Below are 26233 nucleotides of genomic sequence, written 5' to 3'. Positions count from 1 at the left end.
CTCCTGTCCCAATTTATCTGCTCCTCCTCTGTGAGAACTGAAAGGCAGGGATACATAAGCCATGCTGAGCATGTGATCTTTAAACTTGCTTCGTGTACAAACTGAGCAGTCCTTTATCTCAGAATGAAAGCGTGCACAGATGATGTCTTCAGTCTTGTGTACAAGTATTGGCAAAGGGGTTAAGGACTAGAAAGACTTAGAAGCTGAAGCCCTTCTGTGTTTCTGTCTTTAGAAACAGCAGCTGAGACCCTGGAGGGAATGTGGAACACCAAGTGACTCCGCAGGTCCTGAATGGTCTCCCAGTTGCTGAATGTCTTAGGAAGCAACTGGCTGTAACTGGGGTTAACATGCCAATAGCAGTGTGTGCTGGACACCTTTCAGGGTCAACATCAAAAACTCACCACTGTTGTGCCTAAAGGTTCCACTCCAAGTATCCCATTCAATTAAAAATAGGAAACTGGGGCTACCCGTGAAATTAGCTGCTAAACAGAAAAGAGAAGAGAGCAAGCACATGAGGAGCAAACTGCTGGCAACAGTTCATTTTGCTCAATTAGCTTACTGTCGTACAATGGGGAGAGCGGGATATACCAAGCAGGACAACGGAAAATAAAAGACAACTTGTCTTCTAACTGAAAAATTGGAGAGGAGAGGACAGAAAAAAATAAAATCAGTTTATTTACTGTCCTCTATCCACAGAGTATTGCTGCAGCTGCTGCTTTTTTGCTGCTCAAAGCCAAGTGTCTTCCCAGGCGTGGCAAGGAATTTGACTTTCTGATTACGAGCAAAGGAAACACTAGGAAACTTTGTTCCATGTTGGTCAGTTCTTTCCCATCGCAGCAGCTCCTGGAAGAAGGCAAGGCTGGCAATTCACAGCCGCGCACCCTCACAAAATTCATTAAGACTACGCACTGTCAGGAATAACATCTGTTGCTACTGTCTAGCTAATGGCATGATCAACTAGGATGACAACATTGGCCAACTGGTACTAAGGAATGATAAATCCTCACCTAGAAGTTGATCTCCCTGAACAAAACCACTCACTTACCAACATGAAATCACATATTATGTATAGAGACCACAGGCAACAGTGAAATATCTGCAGAATGGGAAGGGTATACTAAAAAGACCAATCTGGAGACAAAGCCTTGATAAAAACAGGGGAAAGGAAAAATCATTACATACATATATATCTATAAATAAATAAATTAAATTGCAAAATGTGGCTTTGATACTAGAGATCGCCTCTTGCAGCAGCAGGTGGTGATGGGGAACCATGCCATGGGTCTCAAGAAGTCTCTTTGGCAATTCGGAAAGTCTTTTTCTGAGCAAATCACTTCTTTTCAAACGAAACAATTCTAGGGGATCTGTTTGGGCACTCATGCAGTCTGGATCCACTACAGCAGAACAGCCTTTACTGGTACCCCGACTGAAAACCCTGCAGGTCTTGGAAGTGTCTCTTTATTGAGCTCTCAAATGAACCTGGAAAACCTTGAGGTCCAACTGTAAATATCACCTGGCTGAAAACTTATACTCCTCTTTCAAAGTAGTAAAGTCAGCAGGGACTGAATGCATTCTTGGGGAACCACCAACCTATGTGAATACTTAAGTCATATAAAACCAACAAACTTACGAGTTACATAGGTTGCTATCAAAACTAACTCTCTAGCACCAGGTGCAAAAGTATTGTAAATATTTTTAAAAATTGTCAGCTTTTAAATTACTCAAAGTGCAATTCAGTTCTGTGTCTAGAAGAGGAATTATGCATTTTTGGTTTGTTTGTTGCTTCAGCAATTACTTGAATTTCTTCAATCCATGTTACAAGATACTGATTGACAGAAGTGATACAGACACAGGCATCCAAGATGCTTTCCAATCTGGGCAACTACAAACCAGCATGTTGATGAAGCTAAATGCATACTAGCACGTGAGCAGCGGAACTGATTTAAATGCCTTCTTCTGGGAGATAACTCTTGAAGCAGGACGCCATTTGTTTTAAGCTTCGCTTTTGATTGACTTTTCACTTTGTCTCGGCTCGTAAATTACAGTTCTATTTTACTCACGGCTCCCGTGTGCTGCTCTATGCCAATTCTTGCACACTACTTTGACAACCGGTTGTAGGCAAGCCCGTACAATGAAGAGACTAGTACTGTTAAAGCAGAAGGATAACTGTCAACTGGACTTAACACCGCCTTGATACCAAGTGAACAGTTTTCTCATAAATGTAGTATGGGGTGTGTCAAAACGCTTGGTAGGAATAGGTGACATAATGTAAGGCTGTCTGCTGATCTGTTGTCAGTCGTTAGTGCAATAGCTTAGCTTAATTGGTGGCCCCTTTTTCTGAGTTCCCATCAAAGCAGTGGTCTGTGTTTAAAGATACATATGGTACATTTTTTCTCTATGTACAGTGAATTTTTTTTTGTGGCCATGTTTTCATGTGCTTTTTAGGCATGAAGGGCAGAGGTTGCTCTGACACAAGTTGTCAGTATAACGTGATCAAACAAGATACCACTGGTGCCTTCGATGCATAAAATGTCATGATGCTGGAATATTGTCCGGAAGTAATCATACACACCCAGATTGTTGATAGCATTAGTAACATAAGCTTGATAGGGGCCCACTGTGCTGTTGGCAACCTTTTATTCTATAACATCCCCTGAACAGGAGTGAGGAATGGGCAGATCTACAGAGGATGTCAGGCTCGATGTAGCAGCTTTCCCTTAGGGCTTAACATGGTTTGTATGGAGAGGTTTTGGGCAGTATGGCACATTCAGAACAAAGGGAATGATATGACACAAGCCACTGAGCAGGCTGCACTGTTCAGTTGCTTAGTTCAAAGAGCCAAAACTAGGAAAGCAAGATTCTGGAAGCCTAAAAGGAAACACGTACAGCATTAAGGCCTTCATGCTCTCTGAAGTGTAAGCAGCAACCGTGTTAGAGCTTTTGCTTTGAAGCCAGCCATGCTAACTCTGCATTGTTTCAGTTGATCTAGATCACTAGAGCTCAATTTCTTAACTTGAACTTATGAAGACTTGAAACCAGACGGTTTTCCTTGTACGGATTAACATGTGAGACAGTAGAAGGTGGAATTCAACAAGAAAAGGAAAATGCTTAATTTGTCTCTTGAGCTTTTTTCCTAAAATGCTCTCAAAGCTATAGAGAGACTGAGGAGACATATTTAACTCATCAATTAAGATGAACTCATCTAGTGTTGCTGGTCTTCTTACCCATGGGAACAAAAAAAAAAAATCACGTTCCTCTTCTTTAGTCACCTGGAACCATACCCTAATCAGAACCTAGTCTTCAAAAATTTAGGGATGAAAATGTTCAGTGACCAAGAATATGAGATTTGATGTGCTGTGGAATGAGGAGCATCCTGCAGAATGTCTGAACGAAAGGTTTTTTACAAGCAGAATAAGACGTCATGCCACCTTGAGAATAACTGATTGAAAAAGAGAAGTAAATCAGCCATAGAGGCTTCAGCGTGCAATGTCCTACTGTTACGATCCAGCTAGACTGCGATCTTGTAATGAATGTGCACACTGTTTCCAACCAGGCACAGTAAGTTCAATTCTTTCAGAAAGTCTCTGAAGCACAGCACACATTTCTGCCTAGGTAACCTTGGACAAATAGGAAAACACTCTTTGAAAGTCCACTGAAGCTTCAATGTTAATGCTAGCGACAGAAAATCTGAAATTAGGGTGTGCACGCGTGTGTCCGTTTACATCTATGCATACTTGCTTATGGAGAGAACAAGCATTTCTGAAAACCTGGATAGCAAAGGCAATGGGATGACTTGTCTGAGATGCAACCGAGTGGTTCAGCCACCAATAATTGTACGACATTGTAGAATTACGAGTGGCTAAGCATAAAAAGAAAAAACAACACTTCATTATGCCGAGGTTAGTCAACAGATGGCGTATAGACCACCAATAGTCTATAAAACATCAGAAGCCTGGTGTAATTTCTACACATAACAGAAGTGTCCTTGACATTGACAAGTCAGTACATGCCATGTAGCAGAACTGGGAGCTGGATTTTTATAGAGATATCGCATCATTGAAATGGTGAGAATTAAAAAAACGCGGTTCGGTTATAAATAAAATCAGGATGGTTAACGTTTTTGGTAAGCGATATGCAAAAACACACAAGTTGTTGGTCTGCAGGTTATTAAAAACCTGCTTGATTCTTTGCTTAAGATTTAACCATCATGACCACATAAGCAGGAAAACTTTAGTTTTAGTGACCATCAAACACTGGCCCTTTACAGTTTTGACTTCAGTGTACTAAAACTCTCCCTGCAGGAGCTAACTAAGAGTACCGCGAAATGTTACGTCCTGGTGGGTGCTGGCAGTGCAGCTCTAAGTTTATAAGGAAATGTAAGAATGTGGAAGTTCTTGCCAGTAGAAGTATGGAGAAAACATCTTCCAGTAGAGCGGCAATAGTTCACTTGGGTGACTGATAGTTCATCTCCTATCAGATACTAAAGAAATTGACTGTTTTTCAGAAAAGCAGAAAAAACAATGAAGACGCAAAGGCAGCTGTTTTAAAAGGTGACAAAACTCACACAATGAAACAAGAACTTCATTTTATAGTGTAAGGAAGTGGAGCACATAGGCTTAGTACTGTGCAAGACAAGTTTTCAAAAAGACATGGATGCTTCTGCAGAAAAGAGGGAGATACTAATGATAACTGTTGGAAAATGCTTTAGTGGTAGTCTACAGATAAAAGAGATGCATCTTGTGCTTGGAGAATAATTTGAAATTGACAAATGTTGCTATAACATGAGCACCATTTAGATCAGCACTTAGATCAGAAACCAGACAGCAACTCGGAGGTGGTACACATTAATAACTTTGATTGTTTTCCTTAACTGCCACAAACTTAAAAGAAGCCTTGTCATCTTAAAAGCACAGTAGCAACTGGTATGGCCTTCTCTACTACTTGCCACAAGTGCTTCTGCCTTGTTTTACACATTCGTTTTGAACCCCCTGAAAGCCTGCTGCAGAAAAGTAACGTTTGCCAGAAGCCATTTTTAAAGGCTGGCTAGGTGGAAAAGAAGTCCACGTGCATTTTCCCTTCAAGCATTTTCCATGTGGAAGTCTTGTCCCCACGCTATCTCTTACGTTCTGTGTTTTGGTTTTGTAAAACGAATACTGAAGCTTGTGAGAAACTCCACTGTAAACACCTGGTTGTTGGATGTTTTCTGTGCTTGCTTTATTTTTTTTTTTTTAATAATGGAAAGCTTATTGGTTCAAAGCAAGGAGACAACTCAGACTGACGACCCAGGTCAGTATCATCTCCTGTCTGGTAGCTTGTCCAAACTAATGAGTTTCTAGTTTACTTCTCCTGAAAGCTTGTAAATATCTGTGATTTTAAATCAAGCTGTTGGCCTGCTTTCTTTAATGTCTTACAGAAATGCAGCAAACTTTTTTGTTGTTGTTTTTTGTTTTCTTCATTAAGTGGACAGCAAACGGTGCAGGAAAAGAACTCAGGCAGTATGCAGTTTGCATGTTCCTTCAGGGATGAAACTTCTCAGCCTGGATACTGCAGGCTAGGCACTGGGCAAGACTTTTGCCCACAAGAAACCTTTTTGACAGGAATAAAGAGCTTCGTGTGCTGATACACTGATTTTTAGAGTGACCATTCAACCTGAGAAAGACACAGTAAAAGGAAAAATAAAAGACATTCAAATGAAACACCACTTCTCTTAGGGTATTTATTTTAGTGAGGTGTAAATATTTTTGAACAATTTGCTTACATAAAATTCAATGGTACAGAAATTAAGCACTATTTCAACATCTTTAGTTTTTAAAACTCCTGGTGTACAATTTAAATAAACTCTAATTTGAATCTCTGCCTCAACATTATTGATATTTAGCAGGTCATAGCATCCCTAAAATATATTTTACATAAAGAATAATATTTTTCCTTTCCTGCATTTACCATTGCAATTGGTGCAAAAATACTTGCAGATTGATAAAAACTGAGACAAACAAAGTAGGAGCTGAGGATGGAGAATATGGCTATTCCCTAATGCCAGGCTTCCAAAGTAAAGTAGGCAAACTCACGCAACTTTTCAATGTGCAACGTTCTCCACATAGACAATTCATACCTTGTTTGCTGGTTTGGGGCTTTTTTTGAGTTTCAGGCCTAAAATGATCGAGAAGAATCAGACTGAGAAAATCTCCAAATGTCAAAATATTAAATGTCGTATCTGATATCTAAGGTCGACACCTGTGAATGAAATCCTTGTTTTATTATGTGCTAAATAACTTTGTCATATGCCATTTTCCTAACTTTGCCTCTTTTTTTTTTAACTTAACCTTCAGTAAATATTGCAGCCTGAACATTAGTGTGAACACAACTGTATTGCTACAATACTTCTGAATGCTGCAAAGGATATGAGCACATCTTTCTTTGTAAGAGCCACCTTTGCTGCAGGTGAAGAACGCAAATTGCAACTAGTCGATCTCTAACAGTTTCACAGTGTTGAGAGGCTCTTGTAGTGGGGGACACGGCTCTGGTCATCTATGTGTTAGAGAAAAACAAAACCAGCATCTCCTGCAATTCAGCAGGTGGAGGGGACAAGGGAAGGGACAAACTCAGTACTTCAGTCACACAGCCTTCGAAATTGTTCAAATGAACCTTGGCTTTTTAGCACCTGCTCACAAATTGTACAGTATGCTAGATGAGCAACTAAGTGGAAACAAATGGTTGGTATCTTAATTTCAATAGCTAATGAACAGTCTTCCAAAGCTTTTTCCAGCTTTGCACAGCACACTAAGGTCTTAATTCAAATTCAGACAACAAATCATGTTGAGCACTTGTTGCTTTCCAGCCACTGAAATCTCAAATTATGGAGACTCCAGGAGACCTATATTTCTTTACTCATTATATTAACTCTTCCCATTCACTTATCCCATTTTCTTATATTCTTATGCATTTTTTTTCTGTGCTGATGTACAATATCCTATTCCTACTCTCAGGTCAACTCACTGCTTGCTAGAGAACAGTAGTGTTTGTCCCAGTTGTGTTTTTCACTAGGTGGATGGTGCTAGGCCAGCTAGAAAGGAATTCACGTTGCAATCACTTCTGCCAGTGGGGTGCTAATTTGGAACTCTCTCCTGCGCTCACTGCCTGAAAGAAAAACATTAAAAAAAAAATCTTTTCAGAAGTAATCTCTCCTCTGTAAGAGAAATTAGGGCAGGGGTAGCTGCACAAAAGCTTTTTCATCAAGCTATACAACTTCAGATAAATCCAAACCTTGGGAACCTTGTGGATGACTTCCACATCACCTGACTGCGATAAACTAACAGAACCACATTTCCCTTGAAGTTACCTTTGCTTTTAACACCTATTAAAGGTTCAGGAGTTTAATTCCTGAAACTGCACTTCTTTCAAGTGTGCTAATAAGCAATGTCTCTCAGCATTTACCACAAGTGTTTGAGATGCGTTACTCGGCTTTATCAATTTGTACAACTGCGGAATTGCCTACTTTGCCACTCTCTCTTCAACCTGATCTGCACACAATCTTATTCTAGCAGTTTAACACGAGGAGCTCAACCGTACTGGGATGCACCTTAACCATGCACTCAATTTCACTTTCCATCATGAGCTGTTTGCTTATTTCATGCTAATTGGACTGGTCCAGGACACAAAACATCTTGAAGCGTCCCTGTGATCAGCGAAGGAAAAACAGCAACAATATAAATAGCAATGGAACGGATTGTTCCATGGCCGTTGAAGGCACCTCTCTGAAAAATTTGCGTACTTTTTTTTTTTCTCGTTCGAGCGGCAAGTGCCCCTTCTTTGAAACCGCCTGCAGAGGAGCTCTTCCCGAGCACCACCCCTCGAAGAGCCGAGAGAGTCAGCGACCTCGCACGAAGCCTCCGCAGAAGCAGGCAGGAGCACGGAGCGCGCGCCACTCGCCACCTCCCGCCACGCTGGGCGCGGCCCCCGCCGCCCGCCGGGACGGGCGGACTGACTGGATTTTTTGGGACCCCTAGCTCGTCCTCCGCGCACCGCCGAGCGGGCAGCTGGGCTGCCCCGCAGCAGCTGCGTGCGCGGGCGAATGTCAGCTGGAAGCGGTTAAAAAAAAAATAAAACAACAAAAAAACCACCATAACCCACCAACCCACAGGCCACGGCCGCGCCGCTGTCAGACGCCGGGCAACGGCCGCCAGCGACCCTCGCACCGCCCCCGCCCGCCCGCCGGGCTGCCCCAGCAGCCGCGCCGCAGCCAATGGGGAGCGGGCTCGGCGAGAGCGCTGACGTCCTGCGCCGCCCCGCCCCGCCCCATCCCGACCGGTGCCGGACGTAGCCGGAGACTCCCGAGCTCCCCCCCTGCCCCGCCGCCCTTGTTCCTCGGGCGGGGACTCGCTTCCTTTCCCGACTCCCCCTTCCCACCCTTCTTCTCCTCCTCCTCCCAGGCAAGATGGAGGACGGCGGTTGCTGCGGCCACCGGCACCGCAGCGGCTAGCGCAGCTGCTGCTCCTCCGGCTCGCTCCTCGTTCCCTCAAAAAAAAAAAAAAAAAAGGGAGAGAAAAAAAAGGCTGGGAACGTTCCTTCTTTCTCCGCCCACCGGCTGCTAACTGCGCGGACTGCTGGCCCTCCCCATGCCGTCGTCGTCGTTGCCCTCCTCCTCCTCCTCCTCCTCCCGCGATTGTCTGCGCTCCGGCTGCCGCCCGCCCGCCCGCCCTGACTCCCTGCATGCACACGCCGCCTCCTAGGTGGCTGCGGGGGGTGGGCGCTCCCGGAGCTGCCATTCCGCACATACCTTCATGTCCCTGCGCTCGCTGTGGCCGCTCGCCGCCGCCCCGCATCGCTCGCCCGCTCCGGCTGCCGCCCTAACGGCCGCTCCCGCCCGGAGGTGAAGCCGGGACCCGCGGAGGGGGCGGTGGGCTTGGCGGTGGGTCTCGCCCGGGGGAGCCGCCGCACGCAGCAGCCATGAGCAGCGCCGCTACCGCCACCTCCGCTGCCGCCGCCGCCACCACGGCCGGCAGCGGCGCGGGGGAAGGGGCCGAGGAGGCGGCCAAGGACTCGGCGGACATCGCGGCGTTCTTCCGATCCGGTGAGTGCGGCCCCATCCCGAGGGGGAGGGAAAGCAGGGGGCAGCGGCGAGGCCGCGGCTGGAGGTGGCGGCGAAAGGTGGAGGAAAACGACGTCTTCTTGCCGGAGCTGCCCGCGGAGAGAGGGGGCGAGGGCAGCCGGCTTTGTCAGGTGGCCCCGGCAAGGCTCGCCCTCCCCGCGCCGGCGGGGCCGCCTCGGCAATGCCCGACCGTGCGGGGCGCCGCCGCGCTTCCTCGGGGAGGCGGCGGTGCGGGGTCCGGCCCGCGGAGGGGCGGCCTGGCCGGGCGGCAGCGGGGAAGAAAGCGGAGCCCGCTTGACCCGTGCCGGCGGGCAGCGGGGCTCCGTCTGCGGCCGAGCAACTTGCGGGCGGGACGCCACCCTCGCTGGGAAAAACGAGGCGTGAAAGCGGGTGCGGCGCGCGGCCCGGGCCGGCCCGGCCGGGACGGCTGTGGGGGCTGAGTGCTGCCCCGCGGCGGCGTCGCCGGTGACAGGTGCGACTCTCCCTCTGATGCTGGTCCGATAACGGGCGCGTTACCGGGGCCGAGCGGCACCACCTGGCGCCGGGCGGACCTGGTCCCCCCAAAAACGTCCCGCCGGGAGCTGCGCAGCCGGACGCGGGCGGAGGAACCGCCGCGGGTGTGGGCAGCCCTGGGTGTCGGAGGGGCGGGGAGCGGGGGCTGGGGAGCGAAGCGCCGCAGGGCTGCGGGGAGCGGGCTGCGCTGGCCGGGGCCCCCCGGGGAGGCAGGCGGGCGGGCGGGCAGGGATGACACCGCTATAAAAGGCAACGCGCCTCCGGTCACGCTCCGCCGGTGCCGTGCTGCTGGGTGGCGGCCGAGGGCAGGGGTGGGAGAAGGCGGCACTGGAAGCGTGTGTTTATAGCGGGAAGGGGAAGAAAAAGATAAAAACCCAGGTGTCGCTGCTTCGGCTGAGGCGGGGGCCGAGCGGCAGCGGCTCTCGGGCGCTGAGGAGCTGGGAAGCCAGGCTCGGTGCGGAGGCTCGGGAGGGGAAGGGGGGGAGCCTGTTGACAGGCTGCCGGGATAAAAAAAAAAAATGGAGGCCGCCTTCTCCCTTGGTGTTTACCCTCGGCACGCAACCGGGCGGGGAGGGCGGCTGCCCCCGCCGCCGAGACGTTGTTCCCCGGAGAATGGCGGAGGGGACCGGGGGAAGGGCAGGGCTGCCCAGGCCGCAGGAACCGCCGGCGGCGGGGACGGAGCCCTGCTGGCAGCCTGGGCGGCGGCGGCGGCGGCTGAGCCTCTCTCCGGTGCCGGCTGCCCTCCCCCGAGCGGCGGCGGCGGCTCCTCCCCTCCCTGCCTCCGCTCCGCTCCGCCGGCGGCCCCGGGCACCCCCGGCCGTCGGTCCGGGGGGGGGGGTGGCAGGGCAGGACTGTGGGCACTTGCTCCGTTTGGATGCCTAAAAAGGAGCGGCGAGCAAGAAAAATGCAGACTCACCGCTGGAAAGATGAGGGGGATTGCCGATTTCGTCTGGAGGAAAAAAAATAAAAACCAGAAATGATGGTGGTAGTAGTAATAGTAATAATAAAAGCTGTGTTAATTGGGTTTTTAAGGAAAGTCCGTGCGGGAAGTGGGAAGCGACGTAATCGGTGCTGCTGGCGGTCGGTGCTTGCTGTCGAATGTGTTTGATTTAATGAGGGTGAGGGAGGAGGTGTGATTCGCAGCAGGCATCCCTGAGGCTGGGTTCAGAGCTGCGTTTGCTTGGACAGACGGTCCGAACAGGGGGCTATGTCCCCTCTGAAGGGCCTGATGGTCTCTTGGCCACCTGTTTTACATGACAGCAATGAGCACGGAACTCCTTGTCCAGTCAAGATGCTGGCCTTGGTCGGTTTCGTCGTGGAAGCAGGGCCGAGCTTTGTCGTTCTTGAGGAAGAAATCCCATTGAAAGCAAAATGACAGATTACAACAGTAGGCCTACAGTCTGCTTAGTGTAGTTACAAACGGGTACATGTGTAGTAATCGTGCAGTTTTGGAAGACTCTGCCAGCTGTATTAATAGTCAACTTCCACATTTATGTGTGGGTAGAGGGATGACACGGAGTTGATTAGCTTGTAAGTGGTGCAATGATGACTTCTGATGCTGATAACTTCTGATAACAGGGAAGTTGCACTCAGCTCAGTCTTGCAGAGACCAAAAATCTTAAAGCACTAGGACATGTCAAATGCTTATTGAAAAAACTCTTAGATTGTATTTAACAACTGGCATTCTCATTTTCCTATTTACATAGGGAGGTTATCTGATTCAGCCTGGGCTGTGACATATGCTGGAAAATATTCTAACATCTCTCGTGGATGTTTGGTATTTGGAAGAGCTCTTCAAACTATGCCTCTGTACATGATCCACTCTTTTATAAGGATAGGGTCTATTAAGAGATCTCCGGTGCTTCCCTTTGTTTGAACAGGAGGCACAGGTTTTTTTCAGTGAAACACAATGGACACGGCGATCAATGAACAAGCAAAAAACTTCATGGGAGCAGACAAAATGTTTTTCTCTTCAAGGTATTTACAATGACAAATGCTTCCTTTTTCCTGTCACTTGCAGAGAATGTCCGCAAAGCTGTAGCTGTTACTTAAAAGAGAAAATGAGTAAAAATGTTACAATGTTTTCCAGGTGGGGAAGAAAAAAAAAGCCAACAACAAAACCCCCACCTAAACAATCAGTTCTAATCTTAGGTTAGTTAAATTAGTCAGTTGAGCTACCAGTGGGGTTATTGGCTTTCTTCCTTTCCTTTTGTAAGACTATGCCTGAATAGAATTAAAGTAGCCTAAATAATGGATTTTCATGATTTGGAAGATGTTAGGATATTGAACAGCAGCTAGGTTCACATCACTTGAAATGTGTTTACATTTCCAGCTTTCACTTTGGTTATGTAAATATAAACTCACTGAGTTGTGGTGGAAATAAGTTGCAATTGAAATGTGAAGAAAGCAGCTGAACTGGAAGTGAGGTAGTAGTATGAAAACATAATGATCGTGTGTCTTGAATTTAAATGAGGAATCTCTTTATTGGAATTAGAAGAAATTGAGGCAGCTTACTTTCCGTTATCTATTTGGTATCTAAATCTCATTATTTGAAATTGAAAAGGTGAGAACACCTTGTTAGATGTGTCACCTTCTTTGTGGCAGAATTAAGAGTAAAACTGCTAAGAAGCAGAGTTGAGTGCCAAGCAAAGTGATTACGTTTCAATGGAGAAAACACAGTGGTTGTAAGAAGTGCCTTTCTGTCCTATATGTAGATTGGAGATTAGAGATGACTGTGTAAACTGACAGAAGGGATATGTTTTGAGCCGAAGATGTATAGACAAGCGTCCCTTTTTTTCTTATTAAAAAGTGCACTGGAGTGACCTGAAAGGACTAATAAAATCTCTTAGAATTATGGAAAACCAGACTATTACTGTATGAAAAGCCAGTGATGCAGAGTGTAAGTGGCTGGATAGAAGAGTGTTAATATATGTATTAAGTATACAAGATATGTTGTATATGAAAAGGTATTAAGATAAAATTTTCAAAATGTATTCCAAGTTTCAACTTAAAATCCTATGTATTTGGAAGGGCTGAAAATGGCTAACATGAGCAAAGTTGAGTTTGTGGGACTGCCATCAATTCATGGCTTACAGGGCAGTAACCATACACAGGTTTTGTTTTCATCTAAGTAAAAGAGATATTGATTGTACATTTTGTAATTAAACTTACCTTTCAGAGATGATGGAGAAATCTGTGAATACCAAAGGATGCAGAGAAAAAGGCTTGTAAATGCTTCAGCCAGCTCCTGGCTAGACAGTATAGCAAGTGCCTTTATAAATGACTGTAATAAATCTTAGTGGGGAAAAAAAAAACCAAACCACAACCTAAGTTATCAACTGATAATGCTTCACAGTTTTGTGATGAAAGTAGTTGTAGTTATTTCCTGTACATTTAGTGTGAGTGGCTTCTGCAAACTGTGTAGTAGCTTCATTTATGTATGGACAAACGATACACTTTTCAAAGCCGTTGAGGAGATACGTGTTGTCACCACCTGTTTATGAGAACACTTGCCACATTACCAGAAAGAGAACATTTTACATACTGAGCAAGGGAGAGGGTCCTTTTGGAGAGACAGAAATGTTTGAAAAACGAAGGAAGAACAAGAGGCCCTAGAAGTCTTGTCACTAGGGTGAATAGCTACCCAATCTTTACCTTGTCAAATCCAAATGTAACTGTTAATCGTACTTCATCTAAGGTAACAAAAAGGTGGAGAATTTTCCATCTGAAAATGAATTCATGGGTCTGGAGGAGAAAGATGTCCCAAGTAGAAAGGTCAGCGTGCCACCTCTCCTGAGATGAAGTCAGAGAACAGACTGATAGCTGGAATAGCTCTGAATAGCACCTGGTTCTAACATTGTACACTTACTCTTTCCTGCCCGTGTACGTGCTTCTTAATGTAAGCTTAATGATAAGAGAATTTAAAACTTTGTTTTGAGATGTATGTACGTACCAAAATGTCCGTATGAGTATTTTAGGAAAATGGGAGGCTGAAGTTTATTGTGATTATGGACACGTAGTTGAAGACTTATGCAAGTACTGGTGACTTGGCACTCGGATCAGTCTGGGTTCAACCAAGTCTGCCTATAGTAGCCTAGACTGATAATTACTGGGGTAGCTGGGACCGTATAGGAAGTATTAGTAAGTATCATGAAAAGATTTTTCTATCTTCTCTTAAATAATGATCGTGTGGTTAGCTTAGTTTTCATGAAAATTACTTAACAAATAATACTGTAAAGATAAAACCCAAAAGATTTATTCAGAAATTTGCTATTTCAAGTTTACAGGGAGGACTTATGTTTTACTTCCTCTTGATCATATTGTTTTATATACCGTTGCCTTGCTTGCTGTACATAGTGTCCTGTGTGATAGTGGCTGGGAAAGTCGACTGCCTGTAGTACATGAAAAATGCTAGTGTAATAGAGAAACTCTCCCAGGAAGAGGAGAAGAAGAGAGAGAGAGAGGAAAGATTATAAGGAAAAGAAAAAGCAAGCATACTATTACAATTTTTTTTCATGCAAATTCTTTCACGAATACTACTAATAAAAAGCATACTAGCTTTTAGATCATGGGCAAAATAGCTTTCATATTAGATGTCCAATGTGAAAAACAAGCCAAATTTTCAGCTTAAATCCATGAAGCAGAACGTACAATGTATAAAGTTAAGATAGTGCCTTTCTTAGTAGGTTCATCCATCTCCTACTGACGTGTAGTAGCTAACTTAAGAGGAGATGGTCAGACCTGTGGTTTTGTGCCTTACTTGGCCTGGCAGTTGGAGTAGCTACAGAGCAGTGACAAATGTTTAGCTAAAATAATCTAATAATGAAGCTCAAAGTGAAGTGTTGACAGGCAGCACTGGTGGTGCCCCTCATGATGTCCCTGTGCTGTCCTCTGCAAGTGCTGAGTTTTGGCCCTCTGGCTGTCTGGAGCTGAGGTGTGTTTAGGGGTTTTAAGAAGCGGTGAGCGGGCAGAGAATATAAAGTACGAAATAAGTTGGCCATTCTTTCGTGCAGCTTAGTGTGACAACAGCATTTGTATTAAAAAAAATGTCACAGCACCTTAGGTTTTTTGTTATGTTTGGCTTTTCAGTAATCTGTTGCTTTGTCCTTTGAGTTGCTTTAGTCAGTGAGAAGATTGCAGTGGTATTGCGCTCAGTAGTACTGGTTGACCTGAGCTGAAAAAGTGGGTCCTCTTGTGAAGGTTTGAATCCAGTTCCAGCAGCATCCATTTTCATAAGATGGTTAGAGTGTGCGGGGAGAATGTTTTGAAAAACACCATAGAGATATGTCACAACTTGATAGTTGCTGATATGTAGTACAAAAATAACTACAGAAACAATGAAGTTACAATGGAGAAGTTACTCTGGGAATAGCGTTGTTGGATTGATGTTTCCTGGAACAATGAAGACGAGGACAGAGCGCTTCAGCATGAAGTGCAGCAGCTGTTGTAGAGCTTGGCTTAGTGTGGAACGGCCAAACTTCGCTGGGGATAGCGAAGAGTAGAGAAAGCTAGAGGTTAGGGTGTGTTTGAAAGAGTCGTAAGTCATGAATATTTGTAAGAGGGGACAGAGAATTACTTGTAACATCTGTGATAGTTGACAGATGATAAACTAAATGCACGTTTGGAGCGGAAGGTAAATGGGAGTTAGAGAAAAGCCAGGCCCGTTCTTGAGAGGGGTGCGTTTGAGCTGGCATGAAGTGCTGATGTGCTCAGAAAGGAGCTGACAGAAGTAGGAAGAGGCTTGGTGCAGCCGAGGCTTTCATTAGTTGCAGAACTTGGTCACTGTGTAGACAAGGCGGGTAGTAAATGTTTCTTAAAAAGTGGTTTCTCTCCAATTAAATGTGTCCCACCGCAACGTAGCAGAAACAGGTACGACATTTCAACCTGGTATATCATGCAGCTTCCAAAAGCTTTTCCATGTAAAATGGCCATCTAGGTCAATAAAATGTGAACAAAGACTGGAAAGACTTTCCTTACCCCAGTATAAAGAGAAAATATAAATGTTCCTCTACTATTTTTCAATTAAAAATAATAATAAAAAAATTCTAGTGTCAACAAATAGGCCTGTTTAGATGCAGACAATTAGGTCAGTTTATTAATAGGGTGAAACTGCACTGTGATTTTGGTCTACAGCTTGAAGGAGGGGGTGAGATCACAGAAATGGCTGTTTGTGGTCAACAAAAGTGTTAAAATAGGAAAGACACATTGAAACTTTGGAAATACAGTAGTGGTATTCTTCTGAAAGTGGGTGATGATTATAATGAGAACAAAGGAAACTAATTTTTCTGCTTGATGTTGATATGAACCAAATCTAATCTTCACAAAAAAAAAAGACTACTGTGTAAAATAAAAAAAATACTGAAGGTCATAGCAGGCTATTTTAAATCTAGTGACTAAAATGGTTGCATATACTTGGTTCTTCTCATAAATAAATTTAGTTGATTCAGAGAAGGATCTTTGTTTAACTTAACATTTTTCTTGGTGCAGCGAGATCAAAAAGTAGACTACTGGTGAAGTAATACTGATGATCTGCAAAGCTGAGTCATATTCCTTCAGGAAGGATACTGCTGTTTTGAGAAAACACATCACTTACCCAGTAGTGAGGAGGAGGAATTGAAATGACAAGGAACAACTCAAGTGCTTTTAGCAGTAGACACTACATTAAAGCATCCGATTTTCAGCCTCTAGAGTAGGTTGTTATATTGATATACAAAGAGAAGGGTCATAAATGAGTTGAGTCCACAAAGTTTCACCCAACAGTCTGAGTGACAAGACTCTGCTTTAAAAATACAAAGTCGTTTCCAGTGGCTTCTCTGCCAAATAGCTGCTCTAACTCATCTGAAACTGGAGCTGTTGATCTCAGCCTCTTGTGGTTGCACAGAGGAGGAGGAGATGGTTTAATTGTGTTTGTACCTTTGTTTAAAAAATAGGATTGTTTTCCGTGGTTGTTGAGTGGAGTCTTCTCAGATCATTCAGTCAAATTTGTTTTGTCTCCTGTGTCAGTGTTACTGCCATGCATGAGTGGCAGTGGACTCGGTTAATGAAAACAACTGCAAATATGTAGCAGCTTTTCCTGCTGAGCAGTGCTGAACTGTGCATCTTGCTGGTACTTGGAATGGGGTGTTTTGTAACCTGGACCTGACCGAAGAACTCAAACCAGTATTACTGTTTTGTAGCTATACTCTGTGTGTGTTTGTTTTTTTCTGAAGAAGGAAAAGGAACCTTTACAGGAAAATGGCATAATTTTTTTGTCTCTCAAGGCCTAAGATCGTAAGGAAGCAAGATGTAAATGGTAGGAAGAAAAGCGTAGGCTTCCAGCACTCAAAGTATGCCGATAGTTTGCTTTGTCTGGTGTGTTCTATAGTACGGTATTTCAACAGGGTGCTCAGATAATTCCTACAAATCTGTGTAAGAGACAGGTTAATGTTATCAGCTTGCGTAACAGAGTCGGAACGTGAGGCTGAGATTCAGGAAGGCTTGTTTTACTAATGTGCATGGGGATCTATCTGTGCATGCACACAGCAGAAGACTGAGTTGGCATGATGAATCTTTCTAAGAAGCAGCTGGCGAAAGTATTCTGGGTGGCAGGCACCGAACGGGGCTATAGTGAGTAATCCCAATGCGTTCTAGTCATCTGTGCAACTACTCAGAGCTTAATTACTCATGCTTCCTTGTAGTCTTAGTGCATGTATGAGTGGTAATAGTTATTCCTGAGGTGTCTGCAGACTGTATAAACAATCAGTAGTGATTTTTGTGGTTAGCTTCATACGTAACTGTTTAGCAATTAGAGGCTGAGGGTCTCGGGTCATAGCGAAGTGAGATTTCGTAAGTGCTAAAAATGAACACGGAAATATACCGCAGCCAGTAGGGCTCACAAGGACACATTAAATACCTGCTTGGTTTTGTGTAGTCCGTACCTCACTTCTCACATAAAACGGTGAATTAAAATCAAAACCCTTTAGGTTTTATACTGAATTCCTGCATTTTTGTGCATCAGCGAAGCCTGCAGCCTTATGAGATACTTCGTCAAGGCATTTGGTCAAAGGCTTTTCACTAAGCTTTGTGATGGTCACATAGCTGGTAAATAACTCTGCGGCCATCAAACAATGAGAAATTTTACTGCCAAGATTTTTTCAAAAAAAGAAAATCTTGAACGTTGAAGTCTTGGGGACTGCTTGTTTTCAGAGCCCAAGCAGATGTTAAACGTTGGGATGAAATGAGGTGATGTTTCTTAAAACTTGGCCCAGGTAATAAAGGGAGGATACATCAAGAACAGCAGGAGAATACATCAAGAACATCCCAGGAAGTGAGTCAGAATACATGGATTGTTTAAATACTAAATATTACTTGGCTAACCTCTTATGCCACACAATGGACTTTGCTGTACCCGTTGCGTAGACTTGGCTGCGCGCTCTTGGATATAGTTTTCTACCAGCATTAAGGTAGTAAGTCCTTCATTTTCCAAATGTTTATCATGCCACTAACTTTTGGACATGTTGGGTTATGCAGCATTGAGTGCAAAGATGATATCATTTTCTGAGATCATAAAAATACTCCACCCTCTTCTAAAAAATTCAGGCTAGGGTTGAAATGGCTTGACCTTTCATAATTCTGCTGGAATTAGAGGATTAGATATCTGCAGCCGAAGGCACAGAAAAAAGGTAGGAAGCTGTCAGCAAATCAAGGTGAATTGAAATGTAAGTTGACTGGATTGTCCTATTGTATGCAAAAGCTGATAGTACATATTGTGGTGAACATTAGACTTAAGAAGACATCAAACTCCATCTTTAGAGGCCCCTCTTCTGCCTGTTACTATAGGGAAATAAAATAGGAGATGATTTCTCTGCTAAAGAAACTGAACAGCTGTGATTTATTTTTTTTCTAAGCTTTTATCCCTATCTTCATCTATTTATTTGCTTTATTGATGTTAATTAGCAAGTCCATTTTGGTTGCATATTGCACATCAAGTTGCTCCTAAAAGAATGGAAATGGGGCAATTACAGCAGTAGCTTATGCTCTTGTTTTTGCACCTCTTAAAGTCACACTTTGTGCCTCAAGTATTTGTTTTCTGCAGTTAAGTTAGACTTGAACTTGCCATGGCTTGCAAAGTTCAAAGAGGAAATCAGTGCTGTGCGTGGCTTAACTGACAGGGGATTATGCGAGCCAGGCTTCTGTAAGAACAACAAAGGCAAGCCAAACTGAAGTTTATTAGGACAGTGGCACCTTTTCAGATGGAGAGATGAAGTCAGCCATAATGGCTTATCTACTAGCTTGTTAATGCTTTATATTAAAGAAATAAATAAGGATTAAGAGGCTAGCTTCTGCAAGCATAGTGGAAAGCTGTCATTGTTGGAGGGAAAACAAGGGCACTCACTTGACTGAATTTCTTGCCTCGATGGCTGAGCAGAAAGTTACAAACCTGAACTTCATTTCTGTTCCCATTATGGGAAAACTCAACTGTTTGTCTATTGAATTGTCAAGGCAGCAGAGCCAACTCAAACCTGCTTATAAGAACGTGATAAAATGTGGTTTGGCTAGTGGTGATCCTTGCAGAGGATAGGCATGACATGCTGTTACCTGTCAGAGCAGAAAGAGCAGTATTTTTTGTAGTACTATGGGAGGACTGGAATCAAATTTGCGTATCCGTAACTCAGAACAAGGGTACAACTTGGCCAACAATAACCACTCGGCGTGTGTCTGTTAACTTTTTTTTTAAGCTTGGAATCAGATGCATCCTTCCCTAGCCAAAGGGAAACATTTGAGAAGCTGTGACGCATTTACACAGATGAAGGAAGGAAATGTCCAAAAGAGTCAAAAGCTAAAAATAGATCAGTTTACTGAATTGAACTCTGGGAATTGAAGGACTAAATATAAATCTAAATTTGAACCTTTGTGCCTTACATAACTGAGTAGTGTAACCCTTTCTGTTGTTGTTACTGAGAAGTCTGCCTGTCTTTTGATGGTTATTGTTATAGCACAATTTAACTCCCTGGAAAAGCGGATTGCGGGTGGTTGTTTTTTGTTTGTTTGTTTTGAAGAGCTTCTCTATGGAAGTGATATCTGCTGACTCTACTGAACAGAAGTTTTCTTGCAGTAGCTCTTAGAACCAGAATCTGTGAGGTTTAAAAAAGAAGAGTAACTTTTTTCCCCCAGCTTCGTAAATTTACCTCTGTCTGACCTGTATGTAAAAAGTGGTGATAACGTTTAAGAATTGATGTTTGGTTGTCCAAAAAGGTTTGCCTTCTGCTCTTACACAAACCCCAGTTTGGAAGTGATCAGCTTTCCTTTGCGGTAAAGAAAAAATAAGCTTGTTGGACTGTCTAAAATTTGTGTAATGGAAGAGAATATTGGAAAAACTCTTTATATGTGATGAGAGTATTCTAGATTACCGTCCTTAGATGATGATGATGGTAGTGCCATGAAAATCAAGATAAGCAAATTTCCTTTCTTTCTTCCTGGAGCAACTCTATATGTGTTTGGGGAAACTGGGAGCAACCCACACAATGCTGCTGACTAAAAACTGACCTTTTCCAGTCCGATGAAGCGGGGCCAGTGCAAGTGAATCCCTGTGGTTTAACGTTTGCTGGCTGCCACTGAAGAGCAGTTCTTTCATGATGCTATACCAATTCTAAACTTTGCATTGGAGAGGTGAAATACGTATAGTTACGGCTTTGACTTTGTCAGAAAAACCAATGTTGCTATTAAAATAGATGTATTTACAATTATAGTAAATGTAATAGGAAATTAAGGGTAAAAATGGTAGCATTGATTAGATTAATTTCAAGCAGTAACTGTCTTCCCCTCCACCCCTCAAGATGAGAGAGTTAGTTTTTATATTTAATACCTTCCCTGTTCTTACTATATTGTCTGCTGTAGAATGTTTGCTTGGCAAATGTATAAATAATTGTCCTCTTGTTTGCTTTTTAGTTTTGTTTGGTTTTCCAGAGGAGCCTGAGAATGTTTTTCAAAGGTTGTTTTGAACAAATTTGATGTCTTTGATTACTAAAATAGTATTTGTTTCAAGCAGCAATTTATCTGTTAACACGATGAACAGTTTGTAGCAAAATGACCTGACTACCTACAGTTGTGGGTATGTACCAATATGCCAATTTAAACTTTGTATTTATGGAATATGTTGTTTTATAGCAAAGTGTGAGAACTACTATTTTTAAAATCTCATTTTTCTAGAATATGCTTTTGAAGTGGATTCGTCCATGTTGCTGTCCCCACTGTGTTAACCCACTGTTAGAAAGTTAAAGCTGTACAAACCTTTTGAAAGACCAATTGGTTGACATGGGCTTCTATTTAATCTGTGGTGTTTCTGCTTGTAGGCAAGTTCATGACGTGGAACCTGAGCAGGACGTGACTTGTAGTTCATGTCCGCTGAGGCAACAAGAGTGGGTTCAAAGAGCAAGAAGGTACTGTTCTCCATAATGATGTAGATGGCCTTTAGGCAGTGAAAGGAAGTGGCAGAGCCTTGCATTTGAGTGTGGGAAGGTAAGGAGGGATATACCTTGATACTAAGGCAGAGCATTTAATGGGTAGCCTTCAAGTTGTCTGGACTGCCTGAGCTCGGTTCCCTTCTGTGCATATGCTGCAGCTTTTGTATGTGTTGATATAGTGGAGAATTAAGAGAAAGGGTTTTTTTTGTGGTCTTGAGCAGCCAACATGGTATCTTAGGCTTTAATTTGTTTGTGCAGTGTTTTCAGTACTTGGGGTAGGAATCTCACTCCCACTTGTCTCCTTCGCTAATACTTTGTGTTCTGGTTCCTGTTCTAGCTAAAAAGCTTCAGAGGTGGGATATAAAACTGACTGGTTTAGGTTCTCTTAGTTTAATGAGACTTGCCTAACCACAGGAGAGATGAGTGTTAGAAGAGGTATAGCCATCTTTTTCTCAAGTGGCTTTTTACTGTCTTAATTGTCCTCTCTTGTGTGATCCCTTCTTTTGTTTCTTTTCCTCAATAAATAAGACAGAGGTCCAACAGACAATAAGCTCAATCACTAGGCATCAGTGTTCATCGCCACAGGAGGTCCCATTATATGTGTACAGAGATAAGTAGGGGGTCCTATGGAAAAGCACTGCAGAGTTCGAGTGTTACAGCATGTGTGCTACACTGACAAATGAGGGTTGCACAGGCAGCCTTAATGCTGCATTACCTAGTTTTTTGAGTGCTTTTTCTGGCAGCTTCAGTCAAGCCTGGTCCTAGCTCAATTAAGTCATTGTTTAGCATTTATGTAAAGTTTTCATTAAATGCCTTAGTGGATGACAGCAGATGACATTGGTTTTACCAGGCTGCACTGGATTACTATGTTACATCAGAGTTATTTTGGGAGTAGAAATGCATTAATTCACTATATAATATTAAGCAAGGCAGATGTGTAATTTGCTTTATTACATAGACATGTTGAGGAAAGCATCTCTTCAAACACAAATTAAGTACTTTACTTGGAGACTTTTTTTTTTTTTGGATAAACAACCTGAGTACACTCTACTGTTAAATTTCTTAGGGTTTGATTTGTGTCACTTGACCATCATATTAGTTCTTCCATGCTAATAAAAGCTAAATGAAGCAAGATGTAAAAATTGTCAAATGTCAAGGAGGAAAAAGGAACCAAATGCTAAATTATCCCTTCATAAGCTTATATATATTTAAGATCTGAAAGACAAAGTGTGCTCAGGTGAGGGAAGCTTTCTGCAGTGCAATAGGCTGGGTTTTCCATGCAAAACCCTCATGGAAGAGTAGATGACACTGAAGGATTTAATTGGAAATACTTATTGGTAAGTGACCTAAGTTACTATGCTATTTTTTTTCCAGGTATGTGGACTGTATTAAGCACACAAGTGGTAAAATTGCTACTTTAATAAGAAGCTTTCAGAACTAAGCTGTCATGTAACCTCTGAGGGAAGGACCCAAAGAGAGATGAAGGGTTACCTCTCAGGATGAGAAAGAATTATGTTGCTATGTAAAAGCCACATTCCTTCTGTTTTGTGGAATAGAAGTTGACTGAATATGTGAAACAACTGTTTCCATAGTAAGCTAAATCTCTTAATGCAATGAAATGGATTCCTTATTGAAAGGTGATTGGGAAGATAGCTAATTATCAGAGACAAAACAACCCTGTATCTCCATAGTGGAGTCGTACGCCAAAGGTGACAAACATCTGGAAATGTTAGAGTTATATTTAAAACTTCAATATTCATTGGTTTCTAAGTCCTCTTGTTGGAGATTGGTTCTCTTGTCTTTTGAACAACACACAGCATAAGGACAGTATTACCATTCACATTAAAACCAAGAATGAATTAATTCTATTTAAGTGTCTCATTTCTCATCCAAGTGTCCCTTCCTGTTGAAGAAAATTTGAGAATAAGGCCAGGATCCAAGTCAAAATTTGTGTTTCTGTTGTGCTGTTGATATTGTGGGGAAAGGGAGGGAGAGGTGAGCAAAACAGTTGCTTGCACTGAGGACCAGTCAAGCAATTTCTAACCAGTGAGGCAGGACTTCTATGGGAATTGTTAAGCATGTGGTAGTTGAAGTAGAGCTCTGGAGAATAAGCTCTTCTGTCCTCATTTTGGTTCTGCCCAAGCATATTCAAGTTTGGCACTGCTGTGAGATGTAGCCTTCAAGAAGGCAGCAAAAGTTGTCCTAGGGGCAGGCAGGAGCATATCTAAGGTGATGAAGGATGGAAGAGAAAGTTGAGGAAGGAGAAGATAACTAATAAAACTCAGAGTGAGAGTCAGTTTGCTTGTAGAAATACTGGAAGTCACCACACCTACCTACTGCAAAAGCTGCTGTCTCTTTTGTGGTTAAGGTCTTACAGTAATACTGAAACAGAACTAAGAGTTCGACTGATGTATGTAGGCAGATTAATGGATGCAATGGAGTCTGAATTTTCACAGGCCATTTGACAGAAAATGTACTGTTTCCCTGAAGCAGCTACTGGTTTCAAGGCCAAAAGGAAGGTTTCTTGTTTTAAAGCAGAGCATGGGAAGGACGAGCCTAGGCAGAAGAATGGGAGGGAGATAATGGGAATCTGATGCAGAAGACTTGGGATTGCAAGTGCGGTGGGGTCATGTAGAGAACTGACCCTTGAAAGGAACAGGGAGGTAGGTTGCCTTTTTACAGACCGTGCTGCTCAGATGTTTGCTTTACAGGGATAATGTGCTCAGATCAGAGAGACAAGCTGTTAATAAGGTGCTGCCCTAGATAGGTCTAATGTTTCTTTATTCCCTGAAGACAAGAGCAAGAAACAGGAAAGGAACTTGCATAAAATTCCTTAATTTTGTACTTCAAAGTATAATCTTGATGGCATAACTCAAGAAAAGATTACTGTTAACCTGTTTTTACCTTAAAATTACCTTTTTCCGTACCACTCTTTCTCAAATTCCTGCCACTCACAGTAGAGATGTATTGTTTAGGTTTCTGTGGAAAGGGCAGCTCAGTTGTTTCAGAAGGTCATTGGCACAGTCTTAGCTCCACGAGGACCCCAGCCCGTAAACAGGTTTGTGGTTAGTCCCCTCGCACTGGCCTCTGATCTGGCAGGAGTACTGCAGAGGATACGTGTAAGACGCTGTACTGATCTCAAGAGATTTGTTGAACCTTATCTCTAGGTAATCGTCTTGTTGTGTTCAGATGAGATTACTAATCACATCTTTTAATTAGAGAAATGCCGTAGGTGTAAGAAAATAAAGCTATTTGGAAACGTTGGTGGTTATTTTGCTGACAGTTTCCTCTCCTTAAGGAGACTGATCGAAACCTTCTGCATTGGCAAATGTGTGCTATCGAGTAAAGAGGAACCATGACTAGTTTTAGGCTGACTTCTTCCTAGGGACTTTTTCTTCTCTGTAGTCAAAAGTTGTTCTTGGTGAAGTAGTGAGAGATGCAAAGCATAAATTACCTTGTATTGAACCTATAAAGAGTCAGCTAAATCAATCTCATTTTGATTATTGCCTTCTAGTAAAGTATGTTGAAGGAAAGGCTGACATTATTAATGTAAAGATAGGTTTCCGAAAAGGGCAGTTCATATAGCTGAGAATCTGAAGCAGAGTTAACAAAAAAGAGCTAACTTGAGTTTGCTCCCTGGGTTAACTAATTTCAAAGTTAACGTATCCTGAGATGTTGCTTTGACAGCAATCTTGGATCTAATCCTGCAGTATGCAATTAGAGTTGTCATTCCCTGTGATATTTAAAATACTGTAACAGGCTTCAGTTTAGCACAGAAAGTGAGTGTGGTTGAGCTGTTTTTTTCAAATAACATCTACTTCACTCTTTGCTATCTGTGCAGTTTATCTAGTGTTAACGGCATTCAAGTGTCTAAAATTAGGAAAATATTGCCGTAAGAAACAAGCAAACCGCAACCCATGCCTTTTTCTCACTGCCTTTAATTTAAGCCTGGTGTTACTATTGGGTTTCCTGCTTTTATGGCTTATTTGGTCAGAGTTCTGAGTCCATTGAAAGTATTTTGGTCCATGTCTTAAAGATAAAATAAAAATCTGTACTGTGACATTTGCAGTTGGTGGAAGAAATTGTCAGCCAAATGTATGAAATTACTAACTGACTGATAGCTTGGAAACAGTTTTTAATTAAAAGCATAGGTTTTATAAAGATAGCTATGTATTATTGAGGTAATTTTATGTTTTCCTTTAAAATTGGCCTTGCCAAAGGGAGGCCTTATGATGGCATCCTGTAAAGGCAGATTGGTGGAATGGAAGGGCAGGTAGAAAGAGACTTGTGTTTATGTAAAGTTGAGAAAACTAGACTAAAAATTGCTGTAACAGAAGAGCCATACTGATAAGAAGGAACAAAAGTATGAGGGTAGTAATTTACAGCAAATCTAATGCACAGTTCTAAACAGGATCACAGAAGTCCTTAAGAGCCTCCTTAGGTCTAACACGTGATGATAAATGCTGTTGCACCCCTTGTGCTGCGGGTGGTGTTCCCTGTGAGCATATTCTGGTCTGAGTTTTAAGTCATAGTTGTTTCTAAGACTATTTTGCTGAGGTTTTCTAAGGTGGTTTTGCTGAGGCTTGCTGTCTGATAATACTGCATTTTTTTCTTTTTTTTTTTTTTTTCCTGGCTGTTTGGATACCTATGGTTGGTTGCCTATTGCCCAACTTCTCGGAGCTGGTGTGAAAGATTTTCCTGAAGTGGCGGCTGCATGCTGGAGTTTGCTGTGCTTAGTGCAGGGAACCTGTGATCTGACTGTGTGCTGAAAAGAGAGTTGAATGTAGGCTACACAACTTGAATGCCTGAGGAGAAAGAGGTCGTACGTGTGTTCTTTAAAACGTTTTTAGTTACTACATCTCTGCCTTTCCCTTAAGTTTTCAGAGACATATCTGAATATAGCCTCAATTAAATTCCTGTCCTTTAATGAAGGAAGTCCTTTGCTTAATGCGTAGCTGATATACTGGGAACATTAGAGCATCAGTCAGGAGCCAAAATTAATTGCCACTTGGGACTGATAGTGCCACGTGGGCATTGGAAAGAACATTGTCTCTTTCAAAAGCCTTCTGAAATGGTCAGCTTTGAAAATGAGGCACATCTTTGTTATGTTCAGGAAAGTAATGTGAGTATTGAATCTTGCTTCTCATTTTTGCTTTGTAATCACAAAAACAAATAAATGTTTAGTGTGCTG

At 43.0% G+C, this 26233-nt stretch overlaps 1 protein-coding gene across 1 annotated transcript in view; it reads left to right on the top strand.

Annotated features, from left to right (window-relative positions):
* The first annotated feature begins 8946 nt into the window (after positions 1 to 8946).
* Positions 8947 to 26233, top strand: part of TRIO (trio Rho guanine nucleotide exchange factor) — a 261915-nt gene continuing 244628 nt past the window's right edge. The window contains exon 1 of the mRNA XM_086608471.1: positions 8947 to 9070. Within this exon, the coding sequence (XP_086464597.1) occupies positions 8947 to 9070 (124 nt within the window). The remainder of the gene's footprint in view (positions 9071 to 26233) is intronic.

The sequence above is a fragment of the Tauraco erythrolophus genome, chromosome 3 (assembly GCF_009769465.1).
Source record: "Tauraco erythrolophus isolate bTauEry1 chromosome 3, bTauEry1.pri, whole genome shotgun sequence".
In the NCBI taxonomy this organism is placed as follows: Eukaryota; Metazoa; Chordata; class Aves; order Musophagiformes; family Musophagidae; genus Tauraco; species Tauraco erythrolophus.
The sequence above is the reverse complement of the archived record's forward strand: the minus strand, read 5'-3'. Positions and strand labels throughout refer to the sequence as shown.